This window comes from Chanodichthys erythropterus, chromosome 7, assembly GCF_024489055.1.
Source record: "Chanodichthys erythropterus isolate Z2021 chromosome 7, ASM2448905v1, whole genome shotgun sequence".
NCBI lineage: Eukaryota > Metazoa > Chordata > Actinopteri > Cypriniformes > Xenocyprididae > Chanodichthys > Chanodichthys erythropterus.
In genome coordinates, this window is record NC_090227.1 from 25,039,488 (window position 1) to 25,061,311 (window position 21,824).

Here is a 21,824-nt window from a genome sequence, read left to right on the forward strand (position 1 = left end):
TTAGTCCATATCTGCAAGACGGACATTTCAGGATAAGAGATGGACTAAAAGTGACTCCCACACCTTACTGCCAGATTCTGGAAGATAAATTCTTCAAACAGTGGTACAAGAGGATGTGGTGCTGGTCCTTCAAGAGTGTGTGTATATATATATAATTATAAAGTCATTTATTCCTCTAATGCAAAGCTGAATTTTCAGCATCATTACTCCAGTCTTAGGTATAACATGATCTGCAAATATCATTATAATGACTGATTTACTGAAAGAAAAAAAAAAAAAAAAAGAAAAAAATTCTTATTATCAGTGTTGAAAATAGTTAATATTTTTGTGTAAACTGTGAAACATTCTTTTTATGATTGTTTGATGAATAGAAAGTTTAAAAGCACAGCATTTATTTGAAATATTTGTAACAATGTTACAATGTTGTCTTAATATCACTTTTGATCATTTTAATGCATCCTTACTAAATACAAGTATTCATTTCTTTAAAGGGGTCATATAATGCCCCTTTTACAAGATGTAATATAAGTCTCTGGTGTCAATGTGTCTGTCAAGTTTCAGCTAAAAATACCCCACAGATCATTTTAGCTTGTCAAATTTTCCCCTATTTAGGTGTAATCAAAAACACGTTGTTTTTGTTTGTCGCTTTAAATGCAAATGAGGTACTGGCCGCTTTCCAAAAGAGGGCAGAGCTTTAACAGCTCACGCTTCGGTTGCTCAACAACAACAAAGCTGGAGAATCTCACGCAGCCAAAATGATGATTTTCAGTAACCTTACATTGTTCAACCTTAGTCAGAAACTGATGGAGAGACTCAGGAAGAAGTTACAACTTAAAGAATGCATATGGACGTTTCTGAATGGTTAGTGGATAAAAATATATGTAGTTGCTGAGCAGTTGATTCAACTTATTGACTAGCATGTGCCGTCATGTTAATCTGTTGTGCAAATCCAGCATTGAAGCAGTCCGGTGTAAAATGACGGCATGGTAACAACACTCTACTACAACTCTTCCTCTTCTCTAAAGCAGCCAATTATGGCGTAACATGGCCTCACCGCCTTTGTTGCGTGTTCTCTTGGGCAGGGTTTGTACACATTTTGGGGTTAGTGATGTCACTAACCCGGGAAAAAGCTCGTTGTAGTCCTTAAACAGCGAATTCTATAAAAGAAAATATCTCCCTTTGCATTGAACTTTGAGCGTCTTAACTTTACAGATGTTGTTTATGCTCATACAGCAACATTACACACGAAAGTTAAAAAAGTGAAATCATAATCAACCACCCCTTTAAAAAACTGTCAAGGGGTCACAATATATGGGTTTTCTAAAGAAAAACATTCTTGTACCTACATTTGCACTACTTTAATCTGTTTCCACTGTCATAGAAAACTTGGAAATATAATAAATCAGCTTCAGTATCAGAATTGCCATCAAATGAAAAATTGAATTTATCTTGGCATAGTTAAATAACAAGAGGTCAGTACATGGAAATGACATACAGTGAGTATCAAACTCCATTGTTTCCTCATATAAATCTCATTTGTTTAAAAGACCTCAGAAGAACAGGCGAATCTCAACATAACACCGACTGTTACGTAACAGTCTGCGTCATTAATATGTACACCCCCAATATTTGCTTATGCCAGCCCATGTTCAAGGCATTACACAAGGGCAGCCAGTATTAACGTCTGGATCTGCACAGCTGAATCATCAGACTAGGTAAGCAAGCAAGAACAATAGCGTAAAAATGGCAGATGGAGCGATAATAACTGACATGATCCATGGTATCATGATATTTTTAGTGATATTTGTAAATTGTCTTTCTAAACGTTTCATTAACATGTTGCTAATGTACTGTTAAATGTGGTTAAAGTTACCATCGCTTCTTACTGTATTCACGGAGACAAGAGAGCCATTGCTGTTTTCATTATTAAACACTTGCAGTCTGTATAATTCATAAACACAACTTCATTCTTTATAAATCTCTCCAACAGTGTAGCATTAGCCGTTAGCCACAGAGCACAGCCTTAAACTCATTCAGAATCAAATGTAAACATCCAAATAAATACCATACTCACAGGAGTCGATGTATGCATGATGAACACTTTGTAAAGATCCATTTTGAGGGTTATATTAGCTGTGTGAACTTTGTGTTTGCGGTTTAAGGCAGTTGAGAGCTTGCGGGGGAGCGGGAGATTTAAAGGGGCCGCACGCTTAATCGGTGCATATGTAATAATGGCTCAAAATAGGCAGTTAAAAAAATTTATTAAAATAAATCTATGGGGTATTTTGAGCTGAAACTTCACAGACACGTTCAGGGGACACCTTAGACTTATATTACATCTTTTGAAAAGGGGTTCTAGGGCACCTTTAATTCGCAAGAAACCTTTTGCAGTAATAAGAAATTCACTTTAATTGTTCAAAAGGAATATGGATGTGTGGCAAGTCTGATTTCACTGTCAGTGTTGATTTTATCTAAATTATTCTTAAACATTTATTTTTAACTAGTTTGAGTAAGATGTAACATGGTTTGGTTTTGTGTCCTGTTTTATTAAATCAGAAAATAATTCATAAATGCACAAGCCACTACATTATTTCAAACCTTTTTCATACAGAAATAGTCAAACAAATCCTTTTGTATGTGATTTTCATTACACATTGAAAGCCGTCCAAAAGACTGTCAAACATTGTTGATTTGAATGAAGTTTGTCAAACTTGTGTAAAAGAACATCCAATAGCCAGAATGTAATGAACTGTCCATGAGTACTGCCGTTATGTGCTCTTATGTCAGCGTGTCTTCACTTCTGATGTACTCCCCAATATCAGCCTGATGGAAAACCACAATGGACATGGGGTCGACCTTCCGACACTCCTGTGTGGTCTTCGCTGCGACTCCAAAGCCCTGAAATGAGATCAAGACAGTGATTGCATTTAAAGGTCACTGAATACTTTTCTTAACATGACAACAGTTGTTCTATCTTGAACATTTTTAAACAAAAATGTCTCACCAGCGGTACATCGGACATTGAATACACCACCACTCCTTGGTACTGCGATGTGTTTTCTGTGATTCTCCCCAGGCCGGATTTCATGACGTGGTTTCCATATAGGAAAGACTGCTCTGATCCAGGCTTCACCCACACCTTAAACTACAGCATACAGGAGGCAGATTACAGTTACACTTTATTTAAGTACTGAGTAATATTAATTACCTACATGTACTTTAGGGTTAGGATTAGGATGTGGTTTAGGCTAGTTGCATATAATTAAGCACAATTTATAGTAATTACTATAGTATAGTGATGTGTAACACTGTAAAATAGCGTTACAAGTGTTACCGTTTATACTTGCAGCATTTATTAACCTTTGTTAATGTTGAGTTCACAGTGCATTAACTAACTAATGTTAACAGATACAGCTTTTAATTTTAAAAATGTATTAGCAAAGAGTTGAGATTAACAAATTAAGTTTAAGATTAATAAATGCTGTAAGAAGTATTGTTTATTGTTACTTCATGTTAACTAATGTTGACAAATGAAACCTTATTGTGAAGTGTTACCACAGGGTTTATGCAGGTTTCAGTAAGTCAAATTTAAGACCTTTTTAAGACATTTTAAGACCATAAAGACTGAAATTTAAGACCTACACGACGCATTACCAAAAAATATTAAAATCAAAGAAATTCTGAAAAAATCATTTTATTTCAATGAATTCAGTCATTGAAAAAGCATTTATTTAATTTACAGATAAAGCAATCACATTAGTAACCTTCCACACACATCAATGTGCCAAATGCCTTAAAAACCTTAGGCCCAAAATGAAAATAGGCTAAAACAAACTTGCCCTCAAATAGAATAGATTTCATCTCATTATTTATTTACATTACAAAACAGCATATTAATAGCCTAATAAAGATTGAACAGGCTACTCCAACCCATGTAACAACCAATGTAGCACACACACACACACACACACACACACACCAGATAATCCATTTTAGATAGATAGATACTTACCTCGGGATAATTAGAGTATCTATCTAACATGGATTATCTGATATATGTATGTATGTGTATGTGTATGTGTGTGTGTGTGTGTGTCCCGCACTGTCCCATGAACTGTGAGCCCAGGTACATCGACTAAACTATTTCATTGTTCCAGAACAATGGTCCTGTTGGTCTGATTTTGGCTTTCATTGAACGTTACGACATACGGCCCGGTAAGAGTACGAATCAATTCCCTCTTTATAAACTCCCCCAATCCAAATCTCGCCGTAAGCGATCTTGTTGGGCCCGCAAGAGAACGACTTCGCGATTACTGAATCAGGGAACATCACTTGGAAGAGATCGCTAATCTCACTGTTGCTATTAAATGAGTGGTGTTTGTTTAGTCACCGTGTGTAGTATACAAATCACCTCTGCTTTCGATGTGTCAGTCGCTCAAAAAGTACCCCAAAGGTTGTTCGACGGAGCTGTGATGCTATTGCGCTGGAGACCGGAGGGACCAGGCATTGAGGAGGACGACGGCAGTGGTGAGGCTAATTGGCCGAGTCCGCTGAAGGGATTTTGCGGCTAGCTTGTGTTTCTCCGCTCTGGCGTGTGACTCCAGCGCCTTTACACCGCATCACACCCAGACTCTCTAGCTGATTTTTTTTTCTTTTTTTCTTCAAAGTTTGCAGTGAGCCTCGTACCTGGAGCTGGGTACCGCTTGTAACCAACAGCAGAAATCGCTGTGATCTAGCCATGTCTCGTTGAAAGTACACTTTCCCATTTCACCATCCACACGTAGCCGAACTTTAACAAACTCTGAGGAGACGCAGACGTATTTCGCGGGCAGGTATTGTATTTATCACGGGATTTGTAGTTTTATCAGAGCGTATACCAACACCAATATACCCCAGAAAGAACTACGACTCGCTACTTTTTTGCTACTTTGTAATAACTTTCAGCAGGTAGCGTTTCTGGAAATGGGTAAAAAAATTTAAGACGTGACTAAATGAAATTTAAGACCTCTGATGAAAATCTGGCCGTTTTTAAGACTTTTTAAGGCCTTAAATTTAAAGTTCAGAATTTTAGACTTTTTAAGACTTTTTAAGACCCCGCGGAAACCCTGTACCAAAAACTTAAATGAAAATTTGAAATTTTGCCTCGGCAATAAACTAAAATAAGTTTAAATTGAAGCACTAAAATGATTAACTGGAAATAAAAACTAAACTAAGGGGTGTTTACACAACATCGTTTTCAACTAAAAACAGAAACTTTTTATGCATTTTGAACAACAACACTGTTTCGAGGGCCTGAAAATGCAAACTTGAAAACTTTCAAAGTTGCAAAGTTTGCAATTTTTTGAAAATTATACTGTTATCGTCTCTGTGTAAACTACAAAAATGCAAATTTGCGAAAATTGTAACGTCATGTGCATTCGTATTACGTGTTCAGTCTATAGATGCATAGAGTTTCTTTACAAAGTGACATCGCCAACTACTGACCAAATCAGAGATGACGTGTTTTTGTAGGCCAACCCGGAAGTTAGCGGTGCACGGGTTCCCTCGATCGAAAGCCTATGCATTTTTCCCATAGACTTTTGGAAAAATCGCAGACAATATTATGTTTTGATACTTAGACATTTGTCTATCAAGATAATCTTTACAAGTTAACATTTATAAATTTTGAAGCCTAAATAAAGTCAGATATAAAAAGCTAACAGTAGGCTATAAACAGACTACAGCACACAATGGTCGCGGATCAACGTCATCAACACCAAACTTCCTCAAACTTTATTTAAAAAACAACTATTTAAAAACATTCTCGCTGATTATGATCTGCACGGTGTGTGAATACTTATCCACTTTTTCATGAGAAATGCTAAATGTCTCCCACCAAAGGAAGTAGTCCCTTTTAGCAACTTGGTAAAAAAAAAAAAAATAAAAAAAAAAAAATCACAAGCGGGTGTATTTTATGTCAGATCAAAACGTGAAGATATTAAGAGGCTTTGTTAACCACAGACCTTATTTCAGGCGATTTAGCAAAAACCCATTCAAAAAACCCATAGACTTTTAGGGCGATGGAACCAGAAGTCCTAAAATGCTAACTCGCTTCCGGGTTTTGCCTACAAAAACAAGTCATCCCTGAGGTACTCTATTTGACTGAATTTGTTATTCATTATCTTAAAAGTCTTTTGATCTAAAGGCTTCTGCTTAAATGCTTGAAATGTGTCTTGCAGATTAATATAAATTATGCCTACGTGTGAGTTGTGGTTGTTTTTTCGTTTTTTGATTTTATTTATGTTGATGTTTTTATGAGTCAGACCCGATACCAAAGGAAAAACAGCTAAAAGGTGTCAAAATAACAAATGCAGATATAATTGAAATCAAAATTATTTATACAATGCTTATATGAAACTTTAAAGCAGCGTCATAGTAATAAAAAGGAAAATAACAGTGTTAAAGTTACAAAATACATAATCAGAATGAATATTTACCTTAGCATATGGTGCGAGGAAATCCAGAGCTGTAATGTGCAGACGAAACTTCAGTGTCTTTGTGAACTTTCCAAAACACGTGCCAACTGAAACCAGTTTATCTCGGGAGATATTGGTAGCCAACTTCAGGATTTTTTCACTAGAATGGAAAAGATGAGAGTAAAGATTATTTAAATGAATGCTACATTAAAGACCCCAGGAAAGCCAAACTGGACATATATAGTTCTTTATACAATAGATTGTTTCAAAGCAGCTTCACAGTACAAAAATGGGAAAATAATGTTTAATGATGCAAACTTTATTTATTTATTTATTATTATCATTTATTATTTATATTTAAACATTAAATATAAGACAAATTCAAATTCTGCTATAAAGCAGCTCTACAAAGACAAAGTGTCATTATTCAGCTCAAGTGAGTTGGGTTGGTTCGTCAGTTTTATTTTTCCATGGTTTTATACCATGTCTGTTCATTATGTACTCCTAAAGGTTTATAAAAAATTCTTGCAGCTATATGCATTAAAAACACTTTAAAATCAAAATAATGATTACTTGTCTTGCCTAGAGCAAACTGCCCATTAAAAAGAATAGGAAATTTCAATAGGACATTTTTATGGTGATCACATTTAAAAGATAAAGTAAAATATAACAGACTTTACCTCATATAATATACTCGATCATTATGAAGTCTGAAACAGTAAGTCCCATCAGGCCGATCAATAAGAAGTTTGATGTTCTCCCCAATGCTAGAAACACAAAAATTGGGCATATTTAATTTAACTTGCATTAAAATATACTTCAAGTCTAATTTAAAATAGTCTTGGGCTCTATGGTGCAGCACATGTACACAATATTTCAACATAATTATATAAATATCACATCATAAACATTAAACCCATCAAATAAAAACCCTACAAAGATATTATATTATACTATAATTTATATATATATATATATATATACACACACACACACACACACACACACACACACAATATTATTAAAGTAAAGTGTAGAATAGTTTTTTTTTTTTTTACACATGACATGATCACACAGTCTGGCTACACTTTTGTTAAACGATCCCTGCTCTAAATGAGTAAAACCGAAACATGTCACTTACTATTTAGAGAGTTTCTCAAACATTGTTTTTGTCTCTTCGTCTGTTAAAGGACGCATGGTGAAAAGAATAAATAGTTTTTCTTAAAGAAGCTAAAAAACACCGCAGCTCCTTCAGACAGTGCGCAAGCCACGTGGGTTCAGTCCGTCGCACATATGTGACGTCGTTGTCTTTTAAATAAAGTTTATTGTTGAGTTTTGAATCAACACTTCCGATCATGGCTACCGTAGACGTGGAGGATGAGAGTATCCTGGCCTCGATATTTAAAGACAGCTTTCCTGAGAACTGGAGAGAGAATCCGGACTTCGCGGCGTATCTGTCGCAGTTGTGCTCGTGCGGTGTGGATGAGTTAAACCGGGAGCCGGAGCGTCTGTCGGAAGAGCGGGCTCAGATCCTGCAGCAGACCCGTGAGCTGGCCTTCACCAACTACAAGACGTTCATCAGGACCGCGGACTGCACACAACACATCTACACTGACTTCAGCACAGTGGAGAACTGTCTCTCGAAACTCTTGCACAAACTGCCCAGCTTTACTGAGAGATGCAGGTCTGTGCTTCACTCTCACTGTCAGGAAATAATGGATGGATGATAGGCTGTCTAACTAATCTGTCTGTCTATATGTATGTATAGTATCTCACAGAAGTGAGTACACCCTCACATTTTTGTAAATATTTTATTATATCTTTTCATGTGACAACACTGAAGAAATGACACTTTGCTACAATGTAAAGTAGTGAGTATACAGCTTGTATAACAGTGTACATTTGCTGTCCCCTCAAAATAACTCAACACACAGCCATTAATGTCAAAACCGCTGGCCACAAAAGTGAGTACACCCCTAAGTGAAAATGTCCAAATTGGGCCCAAAGTGTCAATAGTGCCAGCACTGCCTTAACCCTCTTGGGCATGGAGTTCACCAGAGCTTCACAGTTTGCCACTGGAGTCCTCTTCCACTCCTCCATGATGACATCACAGAGCTGGTGGATGTTAAAGACCATGCGCTCCTCCACCTTCCGTTTGAGGATGCCCCACAGATGCTCAATAGGGTTCAGGTCTGGAGACATGCTTGGCAAGTCCATCATCTTTACCCTCAGCTTCTTTAGCAAGGCAGTGGTCGTCTTGGGAGGTGTGTTTGGGGTCGTTATCATGTTGGAATACTGCCCTGCGGCCCAGTCTCCGATGGGAGGAGATCATGCTCTGCTCATTCATGGTTCCCTCAATGAACTGTAGCTCCCCAGTGCCGGCAGCACTCATGCAGCCCCAGACCATGACACTCCCACCATTATGCATGACTGTAGGCAAGACACACTTGTCTTTGTACTCCTCACCTGGTTGCCGCCACACACGCTTGACACCATCGGGACCAAATAGGTTTATCTTGGTCTCATCAGACATGACAGCCATGCAGGCCAATTTGATGCAGTGTATGCGGCGTATGGTCTGAGCACCTACAGGCTGACCCCCCACCCCTTCAACCTCTGCAGCAATGCTGGCAGCACTCATACGTCTATGAGTGCAGCACTCTATACGTCCCAAACACAACCGCTGGATATGATGCTGAGCACGTGCACACTTCTTTGGTCGACCATGGAGAGGCCTGCTCTGAGTGGAACCTGTCCTGTTAAAAGCGCAGTATGGTCTTGCCCACCGTGCTGCAACTCAGTTTCAGGGTCTTGGCAATCTTCTTATAGCCTACGCCATCTTTATGTAGAGCAACAATTCTTTTCTTCAGATCCTCAGAGAGTTCTTTGCCATGAGGTGCCATGTTGAACTTCCAGTGACCAGTATGAGAGAGTGAGATCGTTAACACCAAATTTAACACACCTGCTCCCCATTCACACCTGAGACTTTGTAACACTAACGAGTCACATGACACAGAGGAGAGAAAATGGCTAAAGGTGCATTCACACGGCCTCGTAATTCCTGTAGTTACGAGATTCTAGCTTGTAAAAAGCGTTCACGTCCTCATAGAGCTCGTAATTACAGCTTGTAAGCTGGGAGTTTTCTGAAAGCTCCCAGATGTACCACCAGACCACTGTAGATTCGTGAGGGGTGTACTGACTTCTGTGAGATACTGTCTGTATGTATGTAACTGGTTTCTCGCATTTATTTGCAGAGGTTTTATTAAGGAGGCTGAGGAGATCAGCGTCAGCAGGCGTATGAATAGCCTGACACTGAATCGACACACTGAGATCTTGGAGATTCTGGAGATCCCTCAGCTGATGGACACTTGCGTTCGGAACGGATACTACGAGGAGGCGCTGGAGCTGGCTGCTTATGTCAAGAGACTGGAGAAAAAACATTCATCACTTCCTGTCATTCAGGTACATATGATACTGTGCTGCACCAGTAATTGAAGATGACTCTTTGTTCTTCACTATTACTGTATTTTCTTGAAAATAAGTCGCATTGCATTGTTGAGAGAAAAAGAATTAGAAATAATGTAAAATACCTGTAATTAAAATGAAACATTTAGAAACATTATAAACACTATCATGTATTATACTTTCCCTCATTCCACAACAAATCCTCTAAATTTAACTATATTCAGAACAAAATTTATAAAATAAGCATAAATTATTGTCGCATTCATCATAAACGGCATCTATTATAAACGCCAAGCTTAAACAAATTTATTTAAAATGAAACAAACTACCAGTGTTTGGGAATATATAACTGGTATACAGCCCTTGTGCTATTAAACACATCATCAGAGATGTCCCTGCAAGAGGGAAAGGAAGTTATTTTGATTAAAGATTAAGAGGCACATGAATTTGAAAAAAAATATTGATAATGATGTGCACGGATAAATCATTCATAATAATGCAACATTCCATAATATTGCTGCTACTTTTCTAAGCGTTACTTTCTGTTTGAATGTACTAACACTTTTCACGTGGTGGACTGTAGACCTTATTTTCCAGAGAAACAAGCACGTCGCCATCTTTAGAATATTGTTTTTGAACTTCCGTTTTTTGCGGTAGCCCTGTATATTTCTATGGCATCGCTGTTGAAGAATAATTACCACACGTGAATCCACTTCACCAGCTAGAGTTAATGAAAGTTATCATGAGCATTGTTATGTTTAAAGCAGATGTCATAACAAATGTCAGTAGACCGGGAAGATTTTAAAATGAGCAGTTCATTCATAAATACATAAGATCGCTGTGGAAATACAAGCCGGAAGTCAAAAGACAACCAGCGCAGCGCTTTTTTATATTTAGGGGACAAGCACCGAAGGCACCTATTGCATCCGTTGGTCTTCTTCTTCTTCTTCTTCTTCTTCTTCTTCTTCTTCTTCTTCTCCTCCTCCGCTCTGGAAGTCTATGGCAGTCCATAGAACCACTTCCGGGAAAGTTATGAAATTTGGCACACTGTCACCATAGCAAATTCTCTTAACTCAGTCCCTCTAGCGCCACCAACTGTCCAAAGTTACACTCATGTTTATGTTAATAACTTTTGAACCATAAGGGCTAGAAACATAATTTTCCGTCATAAAAAAAATTCCGCCATTTAAAATTTTCCAAAAAAAATACTTTTTTGAACTCCTCCTAGGCTGTTGCTCAGATTTTCACAAAATTGGAATGGAATTCAAGTAGATTTGTCAAACCGTTTTCGATAAACGCACAAATGAATTTTATGTAGCACTTGAGAAAATGGATGTAAGGCTGTATCTCTGCAATGCTTTATCATATTCAGACCACACTTGGTAAAAGCATGTCATCACAAGCATGACCTGAGGCTACATGCAGCATTTCAGGGCAGCGCCACCTACTGGTCTGGAGATTCAAAAATATTTTATTTCTGCTTATAACTTCTAAACGGTTTGCCCAAAAATCATAAAATTTGTCTCATTAGATTTGGGGCAGCATGCCAAGTCCAATGCCGATGCCATTTTGGGCATCAGCCATTTTGAATTTTGCAGTAAAATGCTGTATTTTATGAACTCCTTAGCATATCGTTACAAAACTCGATATGGGTCATCAGCACAATGCCCTGAACGAGCCTTAGAAGTTTCGGACCTAAAGTTATTTACATGCTTATAACTTTGGATGTGGTTGACTTATTTCCTTAGATTGCTTAATCTTTGCTGAGTTCAACGATACCAAACCTGCTAGGTTTCACCTTATGGCTAGTGCAACGTTGCACTGTAATTGAACAAAACATGAAATTAGCTCTAACTACAGTACCATTGATCTGATTGACTTCAAAATTGACAAGCAGTGTCTTTGTCTCAGTTGCTATCATAGTCCATTATGACATTGTTAGCCTGCTGTTAGCTTCTTTGTTTGCTTCTGTGTGTTTGGTCCCTTAATTGCTGCTTGCAGCTATATTATATAATAGTCCTGTTTGTCTTCTTTTAGGGAATTGTGCATGAGGTTCGATTGTCAGCTCAACTCATGCTGAACCAACTTCTTCAGCAGCTGCGTAGCAATTCACAGCTCCCGGTTTGCCTGCGTGTGATTGGATACTTGCGCAGAATGGATGTTTTTACCGAAGCCGAGCTGCGCGTCAAATTCCTGCAAGCTCGTGGGAGTTGGCTGCGATCCATTCTCACCGCAATCCCAGATGAAGATCCATACTTCCACATTACAAAGACCATCGAAACCTGCCGCGTACATCTCTTCGATATTATCACCCAGTATCGTGCCATCTTCTCAGACGAGGATCCGTTGCTGCCACCCGGAGGTCAGGCTTTGAACGAGAGCGCCATCTTTCATGGCTGGGTGGTGCAGCAGGCGGCACAGTTTTTGGAGACCCTCGATCGGGACCTCCAGCGTGGGGTGGGAAGCCGCTTGGATTCTCTGCTTGGCCAGTGCATGTACTTCGGCCTTTCCTTTAGCCGGGTCGGGGCGGATTTCCGTGGCCAACTCGCTCCCATATTTCAGCAGGTTGCCATGGACACGTACCGGAAAGCTGTTCAGGAAGCGGTGGACAAGTTCCAAGAAGATATGAACTTGTACACACTGATTTCTTTCCCATCAATACTTGGAAGCACCATTCCGCCAGCTGTCCCGAGCACCCAGCCGGGCACACTGCAGCCCCCCATGGCCCTGCTGGATTTCCCACCTCTAGCCTGCTTCCTCAATAATGTCCTGACAGCCTTCAATGACTTAAGACTGTGCTGCCCTATTGGACTTGCACAGGAAGTTAGCAGATGCGTTGAGGAAGCCCTTATCAAGGTACGCAGGGAAATGTAGGATATTAATTATTATACTATTTTTAAATATAGAAGTCCTGTATGCTCACTAAGACTAAATCTATTTGATCTAAAATACAGTAAAAACAGTAATATTGTGAAATATTACAATTTAAAAGAGCTTTTTTCTATTTGAATATATTTTAAAACGTAATTTATTCCTGTGATGTCAAAGCTGAATTTTCAGCACCATTACTCCAGTCTTCAGTGTCCTATGATCCTTCAGAAATCATTGTAATATGCTTATTTGTTGTTCAAGAAATGTTTCTTATTATTGGCAATGTTGAAAACAGTTGTGCTGCTTAATATTTTGAATCATTTTTCAGGATTCCTTGATATATAAAAATCTTTTCTTACTTTATGAATGTCTTTGCTGTCACTTTTGATCAATTTAGTGCATCTTTGCTGAATAAGTGTATTAATAAACAAAAAAAAAAAACTTATTGAACCCAAAACAATGAAGATTGACTGAATTTAAATTGACTATGAAAGGAAAAAGATTTAGATATATTTGCTTGGATTATCTGTACAATTATTCTCCTGATTTGACATAATCTGATCTAACAATGCTATTCGTTTCTTATCAGGTGACCAAGCTGATCCTGGTTTTCCATCGAGCTGAAGAATCTGCCTTCAGTAGCCGTGAACGGGAGTTATTCGTTCAGTTCTGCAGTGCATTTGCTGAGGACATGGTGCCTTTCTTGAACCGATGTCTACAAGTTCTCTTTCCTCCAGCCCAGCTTGCACTTGTTCTAGGTAAACATCCACTGGATAAAATCAAGCACCAGCCAACATTATTCTCACATTTCAAAAATAAAACATGATGTTGTCTTAATGTATTTTGCATTTGTATTGTAGGTGTCCCTCCAACCCAGGTTTATAAGTATGGCAGTCTAGGCTGCATAAATGTGAATATGGTTCTGGAGCCGCTGGAGTTTGTACTGCCCCAGAAGGAGCCTGTAACCCCTGTCCTGGATCTCTGCCCTGATCTGAGCAGCCTGACGACAGCTGAATCAGATCCCTCAACTTCAGTCAATCCATTAACTCCTCAAGAAGAAAAGCCTGTCTTTTCTGAACAAGAAAAGCCTGTGTCAGCATTGGATCCTCATCTTTCTCAAAAAGAGAACATTTCTGCTGAAGCAGTCACTACACAGCAAAACGACGAAACCCCCAAGCCTGAAATCACCTTTGATGTACAGGACTTACCAGATGATTTGTCCAAAACAGTTATTCATGTTGAGGAGACGTTGTCGAAATAAAAAGCAACATTTGCTGTATAGCAGGGGTGTCCAATTTTGCTCCTGGAGGGCTAAATTCCTGCAGAGCTCCAACTATAGTTTCTGAAGTCTGAAGACCTTGATTAGCTGGTTATGGTGTGTGGTTAATAAAGGTTGGAGCTAATCTATACAGGACAGTGGCCCTCCAGGAGCAGGTTTGGAAACCCCTGCTGTAAAGTGTGTGTTGAATGCTTTTATGTGTCCTAAACAATAAAGCTTGGTTTTGATAGCAAATAACCATCTGGACATACTTAGACCAGGGTTTGGTTTGCAATATTATTGGCAACTTTATTTGGTGAAGGTAATAATGTAATATTATGTAATTATATATGGTAAATATTTAAATTGTGGAGAAAAAGTTGAATCTTATGTTTTCTATGACTTGCAGTGGTCCCAAAAAGTATTTTGACACTTAAGTCAAACTTAAAATGTCTTAATGTTGTTGCATTTTAATAAACGCCACTTTTTTTTTTTTTTAAGATCGCACAAGCACTTTAAGCAAAACATTTCACAAAAGACATGATATGCTGTACAAAAAGAAGACAAAATATACTGTGTAATTTTCTGTTTATTTGTGGTTATTGGAACATATTCTTAATTACTTAACTGTTTTTCTACTAGGACACCTGTGAATTTGATAAGTTTAGACTTCACGCACAGACTAAAAGGCATGTGTGATTAAGTTGATTAAACATTGCAAAAAAAAAATATATATATATAATTACATACATATATATTTCTTTGAAAAGCTTGTGCACCATTTGTCTACAAATACAATATTAAGTTTAACTTAAGTGTTCAAAAATATTTTGGGTCTTCTGTATGTGCTTGTAATTTACTGTTTACCTCTTGAATGTTTTTGTTTACTCATTTTCCAGGGGGGAGTGGGAGGTTAATTAAAATTGGGAGAAAAATTGCTGTTTGTTTTTGCAAAGAATTTGAGTTCTTTTAATCTAGATCAGAAAAGCTAGGTATTAAAAGTAAAGTAAATTGGCACAAAAATAAGATTTCCATATCACATTACAATAAGGTCTTGTTTGTTAGCATTAGTTAATGCATTAGCTAACATGAACTAGCAATGAACAATATAATTTGTAAAGTATTTATCAACTTGTTCATTGTTTGTTCATATTAGTGCATTAAAGGGATAGTTCACCCAAAAATATTCTGTAACAGCCTAAAACGTTACCTTAAGAGATAGATGAAACATGATTTAGATAAATCACTGTAAAACATTTTACTTCAGTTTTCTTTTTCTGAATTCAACATTTCTGGCTTTCAGTCCAGATTCTGCTGGTAGTGTGAGAACAATCACTTCTTAACAAATTTTTTGCGTGCTGCATTCGGATTTGTCCGTCGTCGTCCTCCTCCTCCTCCTCCGGTCTGGGTGTCCCGCAGGTGTAAGTTGGCTGACCTGCTGTAGATGTCATGCTCAGAGAACGGTGAGCTGCCGGCCAGGTAATCTGGGTCAAACACATCAGTCTTCTGGCGAGCTTTTTTAGACAACCTCTGCTGGGGGAAACGCTGATCTTCCACCAGATGGGGGTTGCTGGCATGTTTTCCTCCTTGTGGCAAAGGCAAAGAGTACTGCAGAGGACCAGAGAAGAGACAAGCCATAAGTACACATCATTAACAATTTATATGACACTACTAATAATACAACAGCTTTGCTTTGATCTGTAAATGAGAAACCAAATGAACATGATTTCTAATGCATTTAGCTCATACACAACATTAAATTTACTGTCAAAACATAACTCACTCTCTTCCCCTTTGGATTCAGCACTTTGGGATTCCTCGAAAAATGCATCTGCATAGTTCCATCCCCATTTATGGTGACTGCAACCTTCCTCAAGGTGTCATGCCCACAATTTGGACAGAAAGATTTGTTCATGTTTGTTGTTGTCCTGAAAAGAAATGGAAACAATAATAAAATCATATTATTGTAAATGTAATTATTGCTGCTACAAAATTAGTTTTTCGGTTATTATTTACCGAGGTGAATTACCATCACTCACTTGAAGCAGGCATGACAGCGCAGAATGAAGTTCCTGGTGTTTTTAATGAGCATGCCATTAACAGACAGCACATTCAGTCCAATCTGAATCAGAACGTTCTGTCAGGAAAAAAAACAAGAAGATTTAGGTTTTTGTGACAAAATAATAGACATAACTTGTATAAAATAGATCCGATACATTTCTATGGTTGGGCTTTATTTTAAGGTGTCTATATTACAGTGTAATTATATATTTAAAGGGGTGTGTGATTATGATTTCACTTTTTTTTTAACTTTAGTCAGTGTGTGATGTTGCTGTTTGAGCATAAACAACATTTGCAAAGTTACGATGCTCAAAGTTAAAGCTGCAGTCCGGAACTTTTTTGTGTTAAAAATTTACAAAAATGATAGAATGAGAATATACAACATGAATCCATTTTCCAAACCGTGTTTTTGTCTTATCCTAAATCATTATGGTACACTTATAATAAGTTTTTATATTCAGACTATTTCAGATCAGACTGGTAGGACTCGCCGCAGAGTATCACAGTAACTGCGTGACTCGCCATAGACATACACAGAGAAAAGTAGCTACGGCTAGAATGTTCCTCCGTAAGACGCCTGCAGTTCTGTTTATTAACCGCTAGAGGGCCAAAAATCGCAGACAGCAGCTTTAAATGCAAAGGGAGATATTTTCTTTTAAAAAATTCGGTAACACTTTATTTTACAGTGTCATTGTTACAAATGTTACATGTAGTAACTATAGTAATAACAGTAAATTATGCATAACCCTAAATCAAACCAAACCCTAATCTTACCCCTATAGTAAGTACATGTAATTACGTAATATTCCTCAGTACTTAAGTGTATAATTCCACTGTAACAAAGACACCTTAAAATAAAATGTAACCAAAAATTCTGTTTAAGGACTACAATAAACAGCTGGTAGGGACTACAACGAGCTTCTTCCTGGGTTGGTGACATCACTAACCCTAAGATTTTCATAAGCCCTGCCCCCGTGAACACGCAACAAAGGGGTGAGGCCATGTTATTGCAATACAGTACGCAACACAAATGCAATAGCATGTCATAAAAGCAAGATGACAACATAAGTTATAACCATAATTAAATAAACTATACCTGTTCTATCTTCATGCAGCATATATTCTCTGGCTCTGAAGGCATCTTACAACAGTTCCCACACAAGCGATTTATAGATTATCAAGAAGGAATACGCTTTTTTTTAAACGTTCCCTAGAAAAAAACATTACTTTTGTGCATCTTGAGACAAAACAATGGCTCTGACATATTTTAAGATATGTCAGTGCAAGTTTCTTTCAGTTAAAAATGCTCAAAAAAACATTTTAGTCTCTGATTAGCTTAAGCCTTGTTTGTACGGGGGTATATGTAATTACTAAAGGGTTAAGATTAAGGTTTGTTATAAGGTTAGTTGCATGTAATTATGCAGAATTTATATTTACTACTTTAGTAACTACATGTAACGTGTAACAAGGACACTGTAAAATAAAGTAAAGGTTAACACTTTACAATAAGTCCCAATTGTTAAAGAGTTAGTTGAGCCAAAAATGAAAATAATGTCATTTATTACTCACCCTCATGCCGTTCCACACCCGTAAGACCTTCGTTAATCTTCAGAACACAAATTAAGTTATTTTTTTTTAAATATTAATATAATATTAATATTATAAAGCGACGAGAATATTTTTGGCGCACCAAAAAAATCTAAATAACGACTTATACGGTGATGGCAGATTTCAAAACACTGCTTCATTAAGATTCGGAGCGTTATGAATCAGCATGTCGAATCAGCGGTTCGGAGCACTAAAGTCACGTGATTTCAGCAGTTTGGCGGTTTGACACACGATCCGAATCATGATTCGACACACTGATTTCATAATGCTCAGAAGTTTCATAAAGCAGTGTTTTGAAATCGGCCATCACTATAATAACTTATTTTGTTTTTTTGCCGCACCAAAAATATTCTCGTTGCTTTATAATATTAATATTGAACCACTGTACTCGCATGAACTGATTAAAATTTTTAGTACATTAATGGATCTTGAGAGAGGAAGTGTCATTGCTCCCTATGGAGGCCTCACGGAGCCATCGGATTTCAACAAAAATATCTTAATTTGCGTTCCAAAGATGAACAAAATTCTTACGGGTGTGGAACGGCATGAGGGTGAGTAATAAATGACATTATTTTCATTTTTGGGCAAACTAACCCTTTAACGTAAGTTGATACATTAATTAAAGGGACAGTTCACCCAAAAATTTAAATTCTGTCATCATTTACATCATTTACTATTTTGATGAAAGTTTGTAACCAGGCTGCTTTGGGGCACCAATGATTTTCATAGTAGGGAAAAAAAATACTGCCCAAAACTGTTCAGTTTCTCACATACTTCAAAATATCGTCCTTGGTGTTCAACAGAACAAAGAAATTTATACAGGTTTGGAAAAACCTGAGGGTTAGTAAATGATGACAGAATTTTTATTTTTGGGTGAACTATCCCTTTAACATTAACTAAGAATAATGCATTTGTTACAGTATTTATTAATCGGTTAACATTTGTTAAAAAATACAACTTTTCATTGTTAGTTTATGTTAGCTCAGGTCCATTAAATAATATTAACATATACAACTTTTGATTTTAATGTTAGTAAATGTTGAAATTAGCATTAACTAAAATTAATAACTAAGATTAATAAATGCAGATGTGTATTTCATTGTTAGTTTATGTTCAACTATTGTAGTTAATTAATGTTAACAAAGGGTCCAATTCTCACTATTAACTAGCTCCTTATTAGCATGCATATTACTAGGATATTAGCTGTTTATTAGTACTTACAAAGTACATATTAAAAAGGTACAGTTTGTGATATTTTTTTCCGCTAGAGGACGCTAGAAGCCTATTCAAAACAAAGGCGTAGTTTGATGACGCCAAGTTTTAAAGCGGAAACTTGGGACATGTGGTCTCCATCTCAACGGACGGTGCAAAACAATAGGGATTGGAGTCTGGAAGAACTCATGTTCGTGGATGCGATTATTAACGTTACTGTAGTATGAAGCAGAGCAGGACCGAGTGTTGCGGGAGCTGAACGAGGAGCTGGAGCGATTGATCAACACATGCCTCACGAGCAGCGGGACTTTTATTATGACACAGCCGCCGGCGCCGCTTCCGCTTTTCCGGTTATGAGTTTACGGGAGCTGTCCTTGTCGACAGAACCAGCGGCAGATGGTAAACAGTAATTATGTTCCATAAATAAGTAACACAATCCACCATAAAACGTGCAAGAAGTAAATAAGGAACTGCTTGAAGCGAGCTAGTGGTTTGCTGGACGCTAGACTCTACTTCCGCATTTGTCCACGGCACTGTTGTCATGTGGTTTCTACGTCAGTAAAGGCGGTAACAAAGGTAACTGATGTCATTGACAGGCGACTGCACTGCCCCGTGTCACTGTTTAGAATGGGAATTTTCTCATGATTTACAAGTAGTTGAAAACATTAGAGATATTGTTAGTAATAAACTGGACAAAATATATAACACTAGCTTAGTGGTTTTTGGATATTTTACTGCAAAAATTTTACATATTGTACCTTTAATATCTTCGGTAACACTTTATTTTACACTTAATTATCGTATTAACAGTAAATTATGCATGATTACAAGTAACTAACCCTAAACCAAACCCTAACCGTAACTTTATAGTAAGTACATGGAGTTAATTAATAGTACTCAGCACTGTAAAATAAAGTGTAACCATATCTTATTCTTATTTTATAAATCTCTTAATCCTACCCAATACCGAAAATTAACAACAACCTTATTAACTATTAATAAGCAGTAATTAGGAGTTTTAGTTCAATGATCAAGTTTTGATCAATGATCACAAGTACCTGCATGGCAAAGTCAGTAGTCACGCAGCCCACTTTGACATCTGCTGAGAGTCCCCCGTTTCCAGCATTCATCTGGACTTGCTTTATGTTGCTGGGAGTAATCCAACCTCCACCATCCTCCTCTTCTTCTTCCTCCTCCTCCTCAGCATCATCATCATCACTGCTTTGTTCTCCTTCTTCCTCATGTTGGTCTCCTTTAGTGCCATCATGTTCTTCAGATTCAGCTGCCCAGCTGTCAGTGGACAGATCAACAGACTCTAGTTTGTTTGTAACTGTGATGGCATCAACTGCCTACAGAAGGAAAGAAAGAAGGAAAACACTTTAAATAAGTTTAAATATTTAATTTTGTCAAACATGATTGAAATGTTGTCTGTTTCCTAACCAGCATTTCCAGAAGATCAGCCTCAATGCTGGGCAGAGGACTCCTCCAAAACTGAAAGCTGTTGAATTGTGAACTATCAGGGTCTCGTGGCTCGTTCATTCTAGGTGGGCTTTGGATAACAGTACCTGGTTTACTTGACTTTTTTGGGAAAAATATTAAATTAGTAGGCACCCTCAAGTTTAGCCAGATTTTTTCTTTAAAGACATCTTTGGGATATCCCTTTTAATAAGATTCAAATACAGATTGGATTTGCAAGTACTGGCTTACTTTTGATGGTAAATGGAAACCAGCAATGCCAACAGGAGTCTCAGGATGTCTTTGTGTACTGCATACTTGGACCTAAAATACAAATAGAAAACTGTGTCTTAAACCAGAACAAATGTGAATTCAAATCTGAAGTAATTAAAACATCAGTACCTTTTTCTCAGGTTCTTTCTTCAAATGGTCAGTTCCTACATTCTCTATTTCCAGTTGATAAGTCAGAGCCAAGACCTTGATGTCTGTTGCTGAAAGACTGGGATAGTCTCCCGTCTTTTTAGCAAATTCTGTCACTGTGATATAATAAGTAAATAAAAATATGCATAAATCACCACCCATAACACACTTCCAGCACCCAAATAAAGACTTTTAAAGTAATACGCATCAAAAACAGTAACAGTTGTTATTACCAAATCGTACATGCTCTGGAAATGGTTCTTTGAAATTGAGCTTGTATGGCAAAAAAGCCAAGCTCCTTTTAGTTGGTTTATCCCTAATTTCATCAACAACATCCTTCAAGGTATATATGTTCTTTCCAAATTCCTAAAACAAAGTAAAACACAAACAAACATGTGATAAGAGATAAAAATGCATGGTTTCTTTTTGCGTCTGGTATGCATAACACACGCGCGCACACACAAAGCAATAAATGAATACATTATATTAATACATTTATTTAGGCTATATCACATAAACTTCATGTATTACTTGTTCAACTGGGAGCTGTTGTTATTGTCAGCATTTTCTATGGTGCTGAATGAGTGAATTAATTAGTGCGTCATGGTAAATTGTGCTCCAAAACATTTTAAAATACACTAATGTACTCCTATGGAACACTGTGCAAAAAACTGGCAGTACCATACGATATTTTGTAAGTGTGTCGCCTTTGTATAATCAAATAAACCACACTCGTGCCTACAATGCGTCAAATATTTATTCTTGAACAGCCAGTTCTTACTACACTAGCACGCACATGTCAGTTTTGTCATTTATCCAGTGTCACAGTCATCAAAACTGACATTTATGGACAGCAGTATTACAATAATTTTAAAAAGAAGGCAACGTCATCAACAATAACTCACTTGCAGAGAAGCCCTTTTAATAAATGCGCCAGTATCTGCCACAACATGCTCCGCCATGGTCGCCTCCATCTTGACAGTGGAGAAAAGCGTCGCATCGGACATGAACTCTCGCGA

The 21,824-nt window shown here is 37.5% G+C and overlaps 3 protein-coding genes across 3 annotated transcripts; 1 reads left to right on the forward strand and 2 right to left on the reverse strand.

Moving 5' to 3' along the window:
* Positions 1 to 403: 403 nt before the first annotated feature.
* On the reverse strand, positions 404 to 7,756 carry nip7 (NIP7 nucleolar pre-rRNA processing protein). The gene is made up of 5 exons (XM_067389937.1): positions 7,597 to 7,756; positions 7,136 to 7,222; positions 6,477 to 6,615; positions 3,005 to 3,145; positions 404 to 2,898 (listed from the first exon to the last, which is right to left on the reverse strand). Exons 1-5 carry the CDS (start codon positions 7,650 to 7,652, stop codon positions 2,779 to 2,781), a joined length of 543 nt encoding a protein of 180 aa, XP_067246038.1. The 5' UTR covers positions 7,653 to 7,756; the 3' UTR covers positions 404 to 2,778.
* Positions 7,708 to 14,427, forward strand: cog8 (component of oligomeric golgi complex 8). Its single transcript, XM_067389934.1, has 5 exons — positions 7,708 to 8,139; positions 9,710 to 9,917; positions 11,958 to 12,776; positions 13,381 to 13,549; positions 13,652 to 14,427. The coding sequence occupies exons 1-5, from the start codon at positions 7,811 to 7,813 to the stop codon at positions 14,050 to 14,052; spliced, it is 1,926 nt and encodes a 641-aa protein (XP_067246035.1). The 5' UTR covers positions 7,708 to 7,810; the 3' UTR covers positions 14,053 to 14,427.
* A 186-nt stretch (positions 14,428 to 14,613) lies between these two features.
* Positions 14,614 to 21,804, reverse strand: nob1 (NIN1 (RPN12) binding protein 1 homolog). The gene is made up of 9 exons (XM_067389936.1): positions 21,711 to 21,804; positions 21,039 to 21,171; positions 20,788 to 20,921; positions 20,638 to 20,709; positions 20,371 to 20,508; positions 19,989 to 20,279; positions 16,089 to 16,186; positions 15,833 to 15,977; positions 14,614 to 15,657 (listed from the first exon to the last, which is right to left on the reverse strand). The coding sequence occupies exons 1-9, from the start codon at positions 21,777 to 21,779 to the stop codon at positions 15,382 to 15,384; spliced, it is 1,356 nt and encodes a 451-aa protein (XP_067246037.1). The 5' UTR covers positions 21,780 to 21,804; the 3' UTR covers positions 14,614 to 15,381.
* Between the last annotated feature and the right edge of the window lie 20 nt (positions 21,805 to 21,824).

What these genes read in the sequence shown, in the direction of transcription:
- nip7 (XM_067389937.1), bottom strand. Translation starts at nt 7,652, where the DNA reads ATGCGTCCTTTAACAGACGAAGAGACAAAAACAATGTTTGAGAAACTC. An exon ending in GATCGAGTATATTATATGAG is followed by an intron (nt 6,616 to 7,135) that starts GTAAAGTCTGTT and finishes TTTCCATTCTAG; the next exon opens with TGAAAAAATCCTGAAGTTGG. An exon ending in TCCTCGCACCATATGCTAAG is followed by an intron (nt 3,146 to 6,476) that starts GTAAATATTCAT and finishes TGTATGCTGTAG; the next exon opens with TTTAAGGTGTGGGTGAAGCC.
- nob1 (XM_067389936.1), bottom strand. Translation starts at nt 21,779, where the DNA reads ATGGAGGCGACCATGGCGGAGCATGTTGTGGCAGATACTGGCGCATTT. An exon ending in TTAAAAGGGCTTCTCTGCAA is followed by an intron (nt 21,172 to 21,710) that starts GTGAGTTATTGT and finishes ACTTTGTTTTAG; the next exon opens with GAATTTGGAAAGAACATATA. An exon ending in CTACTGACTTTGCCATGCAG is followed by an intron (nt 16,187 to 19,988) that starts GTACTTGTGATC and finishes TTTTCCTGACAG; the next exon opens with AACGTTCTGATTCAGATTGG.
- cog8 (XM_067389934.1), top strand. Translation starts at nt 7,811, where the DNA reads ATGGCTACCGTAGACGTGGAGGATGAGAGTATCCTGGCCTCGATATTT. An exon ending in CATCACTTCCTGTCATTCAG is followed by an intron (nt 9,918 to 11,957) that starts GTACATATGATA and finishes GTCTTCTTTTAG; the next exon opens with GGAATTGTGCATGAGGTTCG. An exon ending in TTGAGGAAGCCCTTATCAAG is followed by an intron (nt 12,777 to 13,380) that starts GTACGCAGGGAA and finishes GTTTCTTATCAG; the next exon opens with GTGACCAAGCTGATCCTGGT.